This window comes from Nesoenas mayeri (genome assembly GCF_963082525.1).
Source record: "Nesoenas mayeri genome assembly, chromosome: 9".
Classification (NCBI taxonomy): Eukaryota; Metazoa; Chordata; class Aves; order Columbiformes; family Columbidae; genus Nesoenas; species Nesoenas mayeri.
In genome coordinates this window covers 6,475,794-6,493,281 of record NC_137557.1, presented here as the reverse complement: position 1 = coordinate 6,493,281, position 17,488 = coordinate 6,475,794, and the positions used below count along the sequence as shown (strand labels likewise).

At 41.4% G+C, this 17,488-nt stretch overlaps 1 protein-coding gene across 1 annotated transcript in view; it reads right to left on the bottom strand.

Moving 5' to 3' along the window:
* The window catches only part of LPP (LIM domain containing preferred translocation partner in lipoma), a gene marked incomplete at its 3' end in the record, with an annotated part of 228,428 nt that overhangs the window by 29,642 nt on the left and 181,298 nt on the right, over nt 1-17,488 (bottom strand). Inside the window, exon 7 of the mRNA XM_080349381.1 lies at nt 14,388-14,557. Within this exon, the coding sequence (XP_080205507.1) occupies nt 14,388-14,557 (170 nt within the window). The remainder of the gene's footprint in view (nt 1-14,387; nt 14,558-17,488) is intronic.

Here is a 17,488-nt window from a genome sequence, read left to right as displayed (position 1 = left end):
ATTTTTGCACTGATGGAATATAGCTCTAGCTCTTACCAGGTAATTACCACTTATTCAAAAGCTCATTGGGCTCACTCTTGGTCCCTTAGAAGATAACCAAACTCTTCCTAACACTGAATAAAAAGACAGAGCCCTTCAAATGCACATCCTACTCCCTCTCCTTGCTTCTTTTTCCTTTGTTTATAAACACTGAAGTATGAGTTAAACCTTGACTGCTGCCACAGCTCTGAATTCACGCTGATTCCCATACAAGGGTGAGAACAGGGATGTGACCCATCCACCAAATGCACAGGAGCAAATGCCCGTGCACACAAGGAAATTTGCTTCCCAGCTTCCTCACTTCATACACCAGTGCTCACCTTCTCTCAACATACACACACAAAAAAACCCAACCAAGAAATCCCCGTAACAACAACAGCAAAAGGAAGGGAACAAACATCTTCCTCTGCCAACACAGACATGCACATACAAGCACAAATATTTTTGAAAAATTTAAGAATCTGTAGATATAGGGGTTAGTGACAGATTTTAAAAATTATTAAACATTATGTACAAAGAAAACATAATGAGCTCCTACGGGATGTAGAAAAAATTACCCATGAATAAGGGGAAAATGGATAACCACTCCTGGGTTTGCCACTGGTGAATTATTTAATAATCACTCCCCAGCAGATGGAATATATTTATCCACCCCATTGGAGCACACTTTGCAATTTATTTACTCTGCTTTAAAATATGATTATTTATTTAAAAAATAAACAAGGTATTCACAAGGGAAAAGGGAAGTAAACACAAGCTAAAGGGAGGGGAAAAAAAGCTGCTTTTTCTCTTCACAGTTAATTTCAAGAAATTCCACTAAAATTCACATGAATGCTTACTTAACTTTGACTTTAAAAACTAGAAATTGAAAACGCTGTTAATGTAGCCAGTCCAGCTTCCTCACTGAATCAAAGGGTCAGTTTATGAGATGGGGGTCTATGCCTCTTACACTTTCATTAACCACATTGTCTCAGGTACCACAAGTCTCATTCAGCTCCCAGTAGTATCAAGGAAAACATTCAAATTAGGATCAGTGGGAGCAGGCCTATACCTTAGACTAATTGGATTCACAGGATCAGGTCCCTTGTATAACCTAGAGTGACTCTGCACTTGTGGCTCGCCAAACAGCAGTTAGCCTTGCCATTTAATTAGTTATTTATTCTAAAACGCAAAGGGTGCCATTTAGCAAAAACTGAGAAAGCAACAGGTACCATTTACTACCATGCAAGTGCATGAGTATACTGCCTGCTTCCAAAATTAAAATAGCAATCGTGAGCAAAAGGCTTTGCCCACTCAGCAGCAAAGTGTGCTACTGATAACTGCAGAGTGATTTGGATAAACCTGAGGGATGGTGCACAAGAGGAAGGAAAACTTTTCCCAGGCAAATGCCAAGTAATTTCAGACTGAATTCAGGCTTCCAGACTCTTCTGTGTACAGATATACATTGTCCACAGAAGGGTGCACAGGAACCTGACCACCCAGTTAGGCTCAGCAGCTTCTAGGAGCCAGAATTCATCAGGGAGAGCAGAGGTCCAGAGACAGACCCCACCATGTAACACAAGTTCTCCATGTGTAACACCACGGAAAAGACCAGTTGCTGTTGGTGAAACCTCTTCAAAGTCTGTTCTTCAATAATCTATTATTATTTTCTTTAAGCTCAGCAAAGGTTAATTATAGATCTCAAAAGTGATTAAAGACTACTTAAAGTTTGTCTCATTGTCACGAGTGGGTTAGCAGACCAAGAAACAGCAAGTTCCTCAATCATTTATGTGCTTTCTAAAAATGTTTCTCCAGGTCTCAAAGATAATATCTTTTTCATACTTACTTCCCCTCCCCAGACCAAGAAATTCCACAACTAATATGGATCATAATACCTATTTTGCAAATGATATCACTTTAAAAAGCAGAGATAAGGTAGATTTAAATCCAGCTACAGGCATGGATGTCAATGCTTTACCAGCTAGCTAGTTCAGTAAAAGGACCTGCTCTGGCAGGGGGATTGGACTAGATGAGCTTCTGAGGTCCCTTCCAATTCCAAACATACTGTGATACTGTGACTAGTCTATAAATAAACTGGTATAATGAATGCTATACATCTGTAAGTAATAGTATTGTAATAGTTCATTGTAACTTTAACGTGTTCAGACTGAGGAGTGCAAAACAGTGTGTTCTCCTCGCTAGGAAATGGCTCAAACACAAGCAAGTCCTCTCCTGAACTAGGAATGCTGCACTTTTCCACAAGAAAGCCAAACTGACCCCTAAAATCTCAGCATTCTGGAAGAGCAGAAGCGAGCTCACTGCATATTATTTGTGGAAAGACAGATACCATATTTTTTAAATTGCTTCCACCACAACAATCTAACACATGATGACAGACACGAGTACCGATGTGCACTTCTCTGACGGGATCCAGACAAAGGAGCAAAATACTGCCCTACTCCCTCCTGAGGATGCAAAATGGAAGCATCAAACACCTCGTGTGGAGTTATACACTCATTTATTTTAAAGACAGAAAGGATTAAATACATCTACATAAAGGAAAGAAAAAGTGTTTAAACAACAATAAAAAAAGATTTAGTGGTATTAATAAAGAACTCCCTTAAACCAGCATGTCACTATTAAAGTAATTAATAGGGCATGCAAGACACTTCAGCAGAAAGTGAGCAGTGCTCACATTAGAGCCTTTTACGCTTTCACATGACCTCAAGACAGACTGTGGCATTTCTGTGCAAAAGCACCCTCTAAAATGGATATGAGGGTATTCAAGTCTATAAAAAAGTGATTTTAAAATTTAACTGATATGGTCCAAGTCTAAAACGCAAAGGTTAAGGGAATATTAGAAGGGCAATAATTCTATCTGATTAAACTTTTATCCAAAGTGACAATAAAATGTTCAAAATGAATTAAGGATTTTATTAACAGATGCAGAAGCTCTATAAAAGAGTCTGAAATCTAAGTAGCAGAGAGGAGAGGTTTTATGTTTTTTTTTGTCGGGATGGAGGTGATATTGCTATAAAACTTTAATCTTATTGCCATGCCACAGTGAAGGTAAACCTGTCAGAGGTAATAGAGCAAATCAGGAATGCTTTTTCTCCCTTCCCTGTTCCAAGGGCCTCTTTCCAGCATGTAAGTAGGAACATGTACATTCTATGCATGGCATTGATGCTATAGGTGACAGACAAATGTAGATAGGTTATGCGCTTGTGATTCACCTAGACTTCTGCTGGTTGCAGGAGTCCCAAGGTGGTAAGTACAGGTAAATTATATGGACCATTCCAAACGAGTACTGAGCAAAAATTGGTGTTATGCCACCAGAGACTCTTCAGACCATTTCAGCCTTTCCGAAGTGGAATTAACTATTTCAGGACTGTTTCAGATATTTTAGTTGTTTATTACTACCTTGGTGTGATAAGATGATCACACCAACTTCTGAGCCCTTGGACAAATGATTAAGTTCAAGCAAGCCACAAATCTGTGGAGCAGGATAAAATACAAGATTTTTGTGAAGATTACTACTGAAAGCAAGGCTTATATTACTTAGGGCAAAGCTCTGCTCTATTAGGGCAGTTTAGACTCGGCAGCATTTGCCAGCCGTGATTTAGGCCATCACTAATTTTTCCTTCTGCCTTGTTGCTGCTAAATTCTGGCAACTTGGTTGCCTTGGTGATGGCTGCAGTGCCTGTGGCAGATGCACTGGAAGACATCTCGCAGAGTGGTTTGGCTTTTTTGGGAACTCTTGAGCCTTCTGCACATTGCCAAGAGTGCTACGGTGGTCACCTGTGCCACTGTGGCTATTCCACCACCCTCTGACCCATCAGCGGGCACAACCCAAACCCAGCCTGTCCCTGTCCCATCCTGTGCCCTCCATGCAAGGACCCAGGGCTCAACCTCTCTCGCTATCTGCAAAACCCTATCATGTGCCACAGCTGCTGAGGAACAAGCCCCAGAAGGCAGGTTCAGGGATGCCCATACCCTTCTTCCGCCCTACACTACCCATGAGAAAAGCACAGCTCCTAAGAGGAGCAACCAACTGCAAATTGCCAGGGAGACTGGGATGTCAAACAAATATTTTTCTTTTCACAACAGAACATAAATATTTGGCAGCACATTTAATCTATAGCATCCAAAAGTTACTCAAACAGAATGGAGAACATTGCTATGATGTTCATTTGCTTCCTAAAAGATGACCAGTCACAGATGGCTCGCTATAGAAAATATTAAATTAATTTTTAAAACTGTTGTCTGGCTTTAACACAGATTGCATTTACACAGAGCTCTGTTGGTGGAATGCCAAGATGGTGTGTTGGTTCAAACACGTCCTTAAACAAAAAATTATATTGTCAGAAGCTAATCGAATATTCATACTTAAAAATCTCAATGCCTGATAACATCCAAAAGTTAACTTACATTTCAACACTCCCTCCCATCACTCTTGCTATGCTTCCCTTCATAGGGGAAAACATTCAGGTTGGTGAGTAGCAACTTTAAGGTTTTGGGCACCACAATCTTTATTTTTTTAGATTTTCAGAGCAATTAGAAAAAAAATACCTATATAAAGAACATTAGGTAACATGAGAATCTGAAAACAACAGAAGGCCACTGTGTTAAAGAGTCAAACAACAAGGATGGAAATACAATGAGCTGAAGTATTAAACTATCACATGTTAGCTGATTAACTTCAGCAAGACAATACAAATCAAAACAATACAAAGATCTTTTCCAATCCCCAGTGTCTGCAGGCAAACATTCCTACAGGGCCTGAAGAAGCCTATCAAATCCCTGCTTTAAACCTGAAACCAAATACATTACAAGGGTTCTCAGTTTGGTTTTCCTCCCCTGTGAAGCTCCATTTTGACAACAGTGAAAGCCTTTGGAAACATGGGCATGCAGCATAAAGATTGTCCCCAGTTTCCAATTCCTGCACTTACTGCACTGCCTCAGCTGGGCAGTGAGTCTGCTCGGACAGTAAGAGCATCAGGTTGCTGTGAAAAACCCACATTGTTCTTCTGCATCAAACATTTGCTGGGAAGCAGCAGCCAGGGAAAAGCTGGGGCAACACTGAGCAGATTTTGTTACTCATATTAAACCATCCAGACGCTCCACACTCACTGATGCTCTTGGTGCCATCACTGCCTTGACTCTTACAGATGGTCCTCGCAGGGACGGGCACAGACACACGGACCGCTGGTCTTGCTGGCCACGTTAACCAACGTGCTCACTGCTCCTGTGAAAACTGCTGCCTAGCAGTGCACAAAACTCTCTTGTCCCCAGCAAATGCTACAGCACGAGTGCTGAGCTGTAATCTGGTCTTCCTTGTACCCGAAACATCCCAGCGGATCATTTACCTCCTCTGTCAATATTGTACTTGGCCCATAGATTTATAATCAATGCAGCTGAGAGAAAACAACATACCTGCAATTTCCTTTGACCCTCTATGAGCACCAAACACTCAACATAATCTTAGAATCAATAAACTTTTTCTCCTGTCATCGTTCATGCTTGTTGTGCTTTCCCTAAACTGCCATGATTTTGGTTTTTTTCTAACCAGAAATCTACCAAGCCCACTGGGGTTTGCTTGTGTGTGCCACGGTGAGTTAAACAGCTTCTGCTGCAAACAAACATTGCAGGCAGGCAAACTGATGTCCTGGGGTGAAGAAACAGAGGCAGGACGCTAGAGGGAGGATCGACTCACAGACTGAGCTTTTGCTAGAGCAAAGTCCTTGGAGCGTGGCTTCGCCAAGGAGATGGCTGAAATGGCACGCTGCAAAAGCCCACCCGCCTCCCTGGTGCCCCAGGTTGAAAATTGCTGTCCGGACCGAAGTTAAGAGGGCATCTGAAATCAGAGAGTGAGCGAGATGAGACTTTCTGTTCTCTGCAAGGCTGCTAAGGGGAAATCATACCTGCTAAATCCAAACACGTCCCTTCCAGGACAGATTCAGCTCTGTTACTGGCAGATATCACAGCCTGGCTGCAAGGCCTGTGCTCTACCAGTAGCTCTGCTAGCACAGGATCGGTGATGAAAAATAATTAAAAGGATTTGCTAAAAATATTAACCCTGTATTTACTTCAGCAAGTTCCAATTTTTTAATATATTTTTATATATATATATATTTTCTGGACACTATGCAGCACTTCGACATCACTGCATTAGGAAGGACAGAGAAAACTCAATAACACATGGATCTGATGGAAACACACACCTAAATTACAAGCCCTATTTCAAATAAATCACAGCCTTTCCAAAATAATTGTCTTCAGCAGTTTGAACTGACAAATAGCTATGCAGGATTACAAGCAAGAAGCAGGACTTCATGGAAGGGAACACTGTCATGGTCCTTCCCACTCTCCTGGGTTTTCCAAGAGCCCTCCTCAGCTTTCAGCTGCTCTTTCATTTTAATGCTCTAACCAGCAGTGGTTTGAGGAGGGGAAGAAAACAAAGGTAACTCCTTCACTTCAAGATCTTCGCAGGCTGAACTAGGCAGAACATTGGGACATGGACAGTGTGAGCTGTACACTGCAGGCTGTGTTTTTGGTCCTGGAGAGGTCATTAGAGCTCAGAACTGGAGGAAGCAGAGCTAGCCTAGAGAAGGCTTGACTAGATCTTAACTGTTCTTTACAGATGTTTGCCCCACCTGCCCTTGAAGGCTTCCAGCAATGGAGATCCATGCCTAAACAAACTGTATTTAATCTTCTTGGGTTCAGTTCTCTACCTGCAATACAGAGATGATGACACTGCCTTCTCCCTCCACTTGCTGCTGTTTATCAGGAAGGTTTTTTAGAGGCAAAGGCTATCACCTGTCATTCACTGACACACCACGGTAAGTTCTATTAGTGTGATCTCTAGATGCTACACAGGTAGTAAAGGTACTCAGGTAGCTAAGGGTGCAAGCAGCAAATAGTTTGCTGAGAAGGTGGTAAAGTGCAATTAAAAGGAAAGCAGAGGTGAATGCTACAAACACTGGATCTGGCTTGCCATCTTATATCTCTCTACACCTGACCACAAATGAAGCTTTTTTCCAACTACTACAAAGACGCTGGTGCATAAGACTTTATTTTTAACTTATAAGCTGTTCCTGCAAGCTTTTGAATCTAGATGAGTTGGGATACCTTTTAAACGTAAATCTCAACACACAGCTTAAAGTCGTTGCTAAATTACTCACCATTCCCTTTGCTGTAGTATGATCCATAACCAGCTGTAGAGCCAGAAGTCATAAAATCCCACTGGTCCCACAGAAAGGGAGACTATTTTGCTAAGAATATGCAGCTGGTCAGTGGAATTCACACCATGAGGTGAGAAATTCTCTGAATGGCAGCAGCTCATCCTTCACAATACCATCTTATTTCAGTTACACTAAGAACTCCCTCCACAAAGTTTCCCATAGTATAGTTTTTCTACATTATACGTGTCTAATTAGTGCTTAGTTTATACAATCAAATATGAAAAATGCTTCTAATTATAAAAGTGCAAGGCAGAGACAAGAAGACAATTCAGGTTGTTATGACTGCCAACACATGCAGGAGGAAAGATGTGGATTCTAGGAAGCCATCATAAAAGTCTCAAACAAGTCCACGTGTGAAGGCGGAATCTTGACCTAATAAAGACACATTCTTAAAGACTGACCATGGAAACGAGTGGGAAATGATCCATCCATGCTAGCAAAACTTTGAGCTACCAAGACATCACTGAACTAGTTAATCAGCACTTCATGCCCAACCTTCCAACACAAACATATCTATTAAGATGTCATCCACCACTATGGTGACTTTTCCAAAAATATCCACCTCATAACACTGCCATCATTGGGAGCATCAAGTTGTTTTACTTCGACAATTCATAGCTGGTCTTCCTCTGAAGCAACACCCCATTCAGTTTTCTGTAAAGTCAATTATACCAAGGTGTGGCCTGATACTCTCACTATTTACTTCAATGCCAATCAGCTGCATTCACAACAGTCAACAGCAACAGCAGGTTGGAGATAGAGAGCACTACGCCTTTAATCTCATCAAGTTATTTGGGCCAGTTACCCAAGCATGTCCTGCTGCACTGAAAAAAGAATAATTTCATCCTCTAAGCCATCCTTAGCACACAAGTGTGTGGTCTCCGAATCCTCCGCCAAGGGGAGCCCAGTGCAATTATTGGCAGGGCTCATGCTCTCCTGTCTTCTAAACAACCAGGAATGTTTCCTCTTCGAGCCTTTGTTTGTAGACTTCTTTTCCTGTCCTTGTTGGACAGTGAAATGAATTGGCTCCGTCTTCTTTGATATGAGTCTGAATCTCCACAGTGGAGTTCCTATGTAGCATACCTCATCGTCTCATGGTATGCTTTCGCCCTTTTCTTTATAATTCCAGTTTAGAAAGGAGGTTATTGACCCCAGCCCCCCAGCAAAGGAACCTTTTCCTCCTGTCTAGTGACAAAATAAGAGGCATGACCCATTCCCTATAGCAGCTGGTAGGCCACTTAAACAACAAAGTCAGGCTTCAAGAGGGTCAGCTAAGTTCAGTATCCGTCCCAGTTTTGACAGAAGCTGCTTCACTGACATATTCTCTGTCACACACATTTGTACCTCCTAGACTTGGACTCCTGGAAGCTCCAGGTGCAGCTTATACAATGGCACCCCATCCTCCTCTATTTTATTCCCTGATCACACAAGACCATTTATCACTCAAATCAGCAGCACTGAGCTTATGGCCACCACTCCCTCCTCCAGCATCCATCTGTATTTCTTTTATATCAACTGTCGCTGGGTGATATTAATAGAACAGATTGTTAAAATCTTAAGGGATTTATTCATTTTCAGTTTTACAAATGACAATCAGTTTACCAGGAACAACAATCTTTCCTTGCCGTGATTTTCTTTCTTCCAAAGTTACCAAATGGGCCTAAACCAGCAATATTACCGAAACTAATAATCAACAGCATTAAAACATGCCTGTGAGCAAACAAACTCTAGATTTCTGTCTTGTGCCTGCTAAGCCCACAGACCTCTCCTGCTGTGGTTAAGGAATATCCAGGGCAGGAACCTGGAGCTGCTTGGGGCAGCCAAACTGTGTCTCTCCGCTCCAGCAGCCGAGACTTAATGCCTTCAGATCCCCGGGTCACCGGTTCAGCTCCCTGCTGCCGATGACTCACGCAGGAGCGCCGAACTAAAACTAGCAACAGCAGCTTTTTTCTAGGAGAGGATTGAAGACGAGCATTGATCTCACTGAAATATTTCGAGGGCAGAAAAATTCCATCACGTAAAGAGTGCGTGACTTCTCTGCGGTTTATTTTATATTTTTGTTCCAGTTGTCATTCTGAATTCAAACTCTTTGGAAAGCAGGCATAATAGTCTTAATGATCCCATTGAGCAGTTTAAATTCAAATTGTGGAGCACTCGCAATACCATGCTGGCAGCACTTTCCATAAATTACTCTCAAATTCAATACGTTACTTGACAAAAACAAGAATAAAGGGCTTTTTACTTTAAAAAGAAGAAAACTTGTATCATAAAAAAAAAAATCTTTAAATTATAGTTTCTCTTTTCTGGTCCAATTTAAATTGTAACATGGTTGCTAAATTAGTGCTGTAATCTCTGCTTACAAATTGCAGAATTATTTTTAAAAATAGATGTAATTTTACTGCAGGAATCAACCTCACACTTTAAACCGAATGTACTGGGGGTAGCTGCTCTCGCACAGCTTTCAAACAACCACACTCACATGCACACACAGGGTGATGTTTACAATACCAGTCACACTGAAGCCAATAGCAGCTTTACTAGAGATATCAGTGAGCACAAATTGAGTTAATGTCACCATTTCAGAATGATTAGCAAATTTAAGCTTTCCCAAGATACTCCGTGGCACCAGTGGATGTTTCCTAAAACAGTGTTTCTGAACTAACTTCGACCAAACTGAAGCCTCTGATAGACCAGAAGGAAGCTAATAAAAGAGAGAAACACCTTGAAGATATGGGGATTTTTGCCCACAAAACAATAGTTGTGGAAAAAAAAAGTGGAGCCCTATGATCCTGAGTTTAAAGCTGGGAAAAGGCAGTAATCATGGCATGACTTCCATGCACAGTTCTTCCCTCTTCAAGCACTTCCACAGCTTTAGTACTCTGGAAAGATTAACCTCACCCTGCAAAATCCTTGTAAGTGATCTTCGGGGTAGGGTTTAAGGTCATGTCCTCAATATCACACAGCAGAAACAGGAAACCTTGATGCCCTGGGTCTCCATATGGCACTGCAGCGCATTTCCAACATCTTCCCCCGCCGCTCTAGCTAGACAGACGTGAGACAACTTCTTTCTTCTCCTTCAATAGCTCATTATTTCTAACCCACCACTTCTCCCGACTCTCTTTCATCTGATCCTGGCTATTTCTGCTTTGCTTGGTTAGTTATTTCTGCTTTCTTGTCTCCTCCCTTATCACACCACGGTCCTACCCTCAGGGCCCAGTGGTGGGTCACATTCACATGGACACAACAGAAGGATGCTCCTTGGAAGCCAGGAGCATCTGCAGTATCTTGCTGCTTTCTGCACTAACTGCAGGTGCTCAGCATCTTCCAGCCCTCAGCCTCACAGGGTTTATCTCCAACTGTCAAACACTGGACTGCCAGGAAAGGGGATAAAGAACAGAGGAAAGTTTCCACGTCCTGGAGGAAGTCATCAGGACATCAAAGAACATCCCATTCACAAAACAGCAGCAGCACTCTTGCCAGACCGGTGTGTCTGGTTAACCTTGTGTTCAGTCCTTATGATAATACAGTATCTGGAAAGCAGACAGCTGGCACTGCTCTAACATCTTGCTCTTCAATCTTTTATAACAACCGTTTCACTGATATTACTCTTAACCTTCTTTCTGCACCGAGTCCAGTGCAAAAATCTCTTCAACTACTTACAGGAAGCAAACCAAATGTGTGGTTTTTTTTTTTCTGTAATTTGCCCTGTAAGGGAGGGGAGAAGTATACTGATAACATACTGCAGACATAGCATTCATCATGTCTACAGCAGTACACGGGTTACACTGGAAACTCTGTCATGGTATTTCAGATGTTACTTGACTGTTGTAATGACTAGGAGACATCTGTCTCCTATTAACACTTTATTTTTTACAATTGCTTTTAGTTCAGCAGAAGTGTCTTAATGGAGAAGACTGGTACTCTTTTAGAAATAACATCAATAATGAAAGAATCCTTGGATGCAGAGCAAAACCAGCAAACGCACTGGCAACAGAACTCACTGCGTTCGTAAGATGTAACAAGAAATGGTAGTGACTGGTCTTTGGTTGGGAGGAGTTTCATGTGAAGCAATTAACTCTGGTACTAAACAGGTGCTTGATCTCATTAGATATTAATTCAGACTTTTGGGGAATTTAGTCTTAACTGGGTCACTGATAAATAAACCTAGAAACAAAACCAAAACACAATCCTTCTGCAGGCTATTTAGGCTTGGTATTGACTAACCAGTAATGAAATACAGCTCTTCACAGTAATCTTAATTACAGCTTCACTCCATCACGACTAAGAAGAGTCATATAATAAACTGAGAAGATTAGCCAATTCTAACTGTTGAAAAACATATATTTTTACTTTTGTACACTGTTTTTATGCATGTAAGGCCACAAGTCTGACAAGGGAATTATTAAAGAAATTAAATCAAAGAATTCATGAATTTATGTATCACGACTAGGCAAATATTATAGTTAATTTTCTTGATGTAAATGAAGGAGCTTGGCCTAATGGCTTGCATAGTAGTTCAAGAGTTCTGGACTTGGGGAAATAGGGATGTGTGCTAGAAATCAGCATGAATTAGGCAGACCAGTAAACAAGCTTCATTGAATTACTCAGATTTATACCAACTGAGAATCCTGTTTTCTCAGCTGGCCACAGCCAGGGTTTAGCTGTGCAGTCTTGGGCTGGTCACACAGGGTCCACCTTTCATAGGAATTCAGGTCCACAGGAATCTGAGTCTGGGTTCTCACATCCCATTGCCTTCCTATAGAACTAGGGCTCCCAGTGTCCAAGTTACTTTCTGATAACGGGACTTAGGAAAGCTCCAAATAAATTTTAAAAAATAATCAGAGGCCACAATTCAGCTAAATCCTTAAGTACAGGCTAGACTTATAAGCAGGTCATTCACTTTCATTGACTTCAGTACGACCACATCACACATCTAAAGGCAAAAGCATTCAAAATTGTGTCTCAGCAATTTAAGAGCCCCCAATCCATTTGGAAGAACAACTTGCAAACCCAGCTCAGGCCCCAGCAAAGCCAATGCAGACCTCATTTCATTGAAAAAAAAAAAAAACTAAACAAAAATCTATGAGACATATGCTCTATGACACGAGTTCCTCAGGCCTAAAGCCAATAGCGTGGAAGGTGCCTAGATCCTCTGAAGATTTGGCTTTCGGCACAGCAGAGCCCTCAGCTTTATGAAGGGTCTTAAGATTTAGGCTCCCAACAGTTGTTTCTTCTGCATTTAAGAGTTTAATGTGTGCTTTTTTTTTCTTTTCTGCACCAGATTGCCAGATTCCTGCTTTCTATTTCCCATTCGCAGTACCAGCTGTCCAGCTACACATACGTAGCCCCATCAGCATCGCCATCCTTCCCCCTGCATGTGCAGCAGCAGATGGATCCGGACGTGTTTTGGGTTAAGTCCATAACCAGGTTTTTGTGAACTGCATGGATAAACATTTAAAGGCCCCTTCTGGTTATATAAAAGAAAGCTATTAAACATTTACTCTTTCCTCTGTACTCAGAGCTGCAAAGCCATATCACAGAATGTACAAACACAGATGCAACCAGGCAATTATTGTTCCTTTATCCCTTAAACAGATAGAAGATAAATTCGAAAGAAAATGAAGAACAGAATCCTTCTCCCTTTCCTTTTTTATCCTTTTATCTCCCAATGTAGGAAGTTTACTGAACCCTTGCCAACAATTCACTCAGGCTAATGAAGTGTATAAGGAATGGGATTAAATAATCTTAAACCATTACTACAGTGGCTAATGCAGATGTTTTCCCAAACTAAAGCAGATGAGTGGTGAAGAATGCGTGCTTGATTTAAAAAAGAGGAAAAGAAAGTATCAGTCTGCAAGCAGATGAAGTCAATTCCATCCTGAAGCCAGTGAAATGTTTAATTCCAGTTACATAAAGTTGCTCCAGTCATATTACAAATGCACCTTCCTAAAATGTGCAGTGCTTTGCACATGGTCAAGCATGCCCATTAAATTAACCTTAAATTTTTTATGGTGCAATCATTTTTGCGAAAACAAAAATGGTAATGGTTTAAAAGATACGTATTCCATCAAAAGATCATTTAGTTTTAAAAAGCCAATTAACAAGGCCGATATATCACTGCCTTGTAAGTAAGACAGAATCCTCTCTTATGTTCAATGTTTCTGCAATAATCTCGCTGCAAAGGCTCTGCAGAAACAGAAGGAACAATAGTATACTGGTGGCATTTTCAGAAATATATATTGCTGCTTAAACTATTATTGGAATGCCAGAAGTGTCAAGAAAACCATTTTACTTTCAGAAATGCAAATCCAATTCTGGAAGCAACTCAGGTCCACTGTTTACAAAAAGAACTCTGGTTTAGAGAAAGACCTATCGATACTTTAAGAAACACTTCGGTGCTTTTCTTATTCTAAGTTACACAGATCATCCCCATATACTGTATGCTAAGGTCACACCAAGGTAAGGCCTCAGGCATGTTATGTGATGTTTCTTTAATTTGCAACTGGTTCCAACTCTAATGGGAGCCTCTTAAAAGGTGCAGCTCCACGGAGCAACTGTTAATTGATTGCTTGCTTTAAGAGCTTGTTGGAGGCATGAAATGAAATTTTAGGGTAAGATATGCTTCAAAAGACATCCAATCCTAAGACCCTTAGTTCAGTAGAAGGACTTCTATCAAGCAAAGGTCTTTCTTTCAGACATTCTAGTGCTATCTTGCATCCCACCTCCTTAATCTTGGTGGGCACCACAGTCTGTAAGCATTTTGGTATTGGGTTTCTTTACAGAGAAGAGTTTCGAAAACAATGCTACTGCTTTAGAAAAAAAAATATTTAAAAAATCACCGCATAGTTTGTTCCTTACAGAGCTGAAATAATCACAAACAGCACTTATTTCCCCTGCTTGGGTCACTTCATTTCACAGAAAGGTTAGATCAGAACACAAAATTAACCCAGGAAGCTGAAAAGATCAGAGTTCTTCTGAAGACCATGGAAAAAACTGGTGCCCGCAGCACTGCCATGGGATTATCAGGTTTTAACTGTATGCCAACTCTATAGCAATGAAAAAAACCAAAATCAATGTTTCCAATGTCTGTGTATTTAAAGCAGGGTGCAAACAAGAACAGGTACTTACAATATAGCAGGGTTCACAGTAGGCTTTCTTCTCCACTGCGTAAAAAGGCTGTCCCCTCAGCTTGTTGTTGCACATCATGCAGGTGAAGCACTCCACGTGGAAGACCTGGTCCATGGCCGTGCAGCCAGTGCCTTCCCCAACAACGTTCTCCCCGCAGCGGGCACAGCGGCCTGTCACCAAAGGGAAGGGACATCAGTCAAAGCAAGCTCCGGTCCCAACTGCAGAGAAGGTCATCCCACATGCCCGTGCGGCACATGGGGTAAGGGGGATGCGGCAGCTCCATCAACTAAACAGATTGTGCCACTGGAAGGCACTCTCACAGCAGCCCATATGAAAAGACCTAGAGGCTTGAAACTGGCTCCTAAGACCGTGCTGATATCAGTTCTACTGCTTCTGCTGGCCAGTGATCAGCAGGTGTCTAGGCCCCAGATGCAAATAATTCTGCCATCACCTAACCCACCTATATAGTCACCCTCAGCTCCTTAATTAGATGGGATAAACCTGTGCTTAAAGCTTTGCCTCCAAATGAAAGGATTTTGGGGTAGGATGCCTCGTAAAGCTGCCTAGTGGTAGCACAATTGTTACTGTTTAAAGAGTTGTTTTTACTTGTACAGTTTAAACCAATTCCCTCAATGGAGTCAATTATACTGGCAAAAGGATTTCACTTCTTACGGTTTTGCCAGTAGAGCAGTATCAGTCCTGGCACTGTTGCCAGGGTGCTGATGCTGAGCTAGTTGATATTTTAAATAAAATGTAGTAGCTAAAGACTGAGTGATTACAAAGAGTACAATATACTCTCTTACATTAAAAAAATGACTTTTTTCTGTTTGAAGATTAATACAGATTAAGATATTGTGTCTATTTAAAGAATAGAAAGTATTCCTTAAGAAACTGATGTCTGGATACTTCATTCTTACTAACCTTCAAGAAAGGTGCATCACAAGGTGCTAGTAGACTATAAGTAAAGACAAGCCCTAAGAGCTCTGTTTCTGAAAAAGGTTCCTAAAGTCACATACAAATGCATAACACAAAAAAATCTGCACACACAAGTGAAAAAGACTTGCTGCCTTGTTCAGATTCTTGTTGGAAATGTTATGTGGCAGACAGGTTTAAAGTGAAGACAGGATTTCAGAGAAAGCAGTTTTCTTAGATCATGGGAAAGACATTTTCCTCGGGAGAATTGTGGTGCAGAGATGGTGAAGTGGGTGGGTGGAAGACATACCTCTGTGAGGTGCAAGCAAGAAGGCAGACTGAGTTCAAAGCAGAATGACTCATAAATGCATATACTAATACCATGTCCCTAATAATAATTAAATAATCCAGCAAAAATGCAATGTTCTACCATATCATGGTCTGTATTTATTGGCCTTTTCAACCAAATACTGTAGAATTTCCTAAAAGGACTTGGAGACACCTTGTCATCCCAACAGCAGGGCTGCTGTCCTTGTGCAACGCACCATCGATCTCATTGCACTCGTGGCTTCTTCCCTGCCTTTCCCAGACTCCAACAGCCTACATCCAGGGAGCAAAGCTAATTTCGGATCCCTCAGGATGCAGCAGAATGATATATATACACATTTGAGATATATTAGGAAAGTCTGGAAAAGAACCCAGATCATTCTGATTTGCTAGAATGGCATAACCGTAGTTGGCATTACACAGGACAGACAGTTCCTGACTCAAACAGCTCCCAGTCTGAGCAATGTGGAGAGACAAGTCACCAGATAAATCCAGACAAACCTGAAAACCTCCCCAAAATGAATAATGTTGTTTTTAAAACGTAACTTTCTTTAGCATCTGTTATTAGCATTTTGATTGACAGTGTTGTACTTTAATCACTTCACTGTAACGCTTCTTGTGAGGACTCTTTTTTTACGAGCAGAGAAGGAATGCAGGGTTCCCAGCATGGTGGTGAGGCTACAGAGCATGGGGGAAGAATGGAAAAAGAACATGAGGACTAGGAAGAAAAAAAACCCCACTGAAGAGAACCACAAGAGCAGTACTGCTCTGGGAATCACAGAATCACAGAATGTTAAGGATTGGAAGGGACCTTGAAATATCATCTAGTCCAAGGGACGAGGGAAGAAGGCAGAAGAAACCTACTGTATATACCACAGGAATTTATACAACACGTACAGCAGGACAGCACTGCTCAGTCCATGTGCGGACAAGACCGAGCGTGCTCCAGGGCCTTCTCCGAACTGCTCGTGTAGCTGGGCTGTAATATGAAGAGACGTCTGGGGAGCAGTTAATATCTCTATATATAAAACATGAAATTGAAAGCCATTAGTGTATTACTTTACATAGTGTTTTTCCAGAGGGAATATTCCGCTGAAGAATTTATTTTCCCTGGTGTGCCATTCTGTGATCATCCAGTATTATTTTTATGAGACATTTGGACACGGAATAATGTAGTGTCTATGCAAACACTTCTCAGCTTTCTTTGTTAACATCTGAGTAGAAAATGTGGGAATCTTTTCTTCCCTTCCTCCTCTTCGCACATTCATAATTTAGCCAGCTCTTGTATATTTTGTATACACTGATCTTCCTCTTTGACTAAGGCATCTCTCCGTTTGCTGGAGAAGCTGTCTATATGTAGATCATACTTCCATCTATACTTCTTGTGTCAGGAGATTTGGGCCTGTTTCTTAACTCAAAAATATATACTCTTGTATAAGTAATCTCTGGCAAATCACTTGGTGCCTTTGCACCTCTGTCCTCTCTTCGAGCAGAGGGCATAAAGACATCTTCTCTGCCGCCCAAAGGTGCCCTGAGGCTACATTCCTGCACAGCTCCAAGGCCATCCCCAGCTATACTGCTGGTGGCCAGGTACAAACCAAAGAGCAGCACAACACAAGTCTTGGCCAACTTCTCGCCTTGAAGCTGGTATTTCCTTAGTCTTTCCTTCCTCTTTCTGGGTTTTTCCACAGCAGATTCCCATTCAGGCAGTGACAGACTTAACCCATCTAACATTTATGAGAAGTCCAGCTTCTGCTATTAATATTATGTACACAGAAATACTCCCATAAACTCTCGCACGGGAAAGCTTAAAGAAAGCTTCCTTTTTCATAAGTTTATATGCAAATTGTAACACTGTGGCC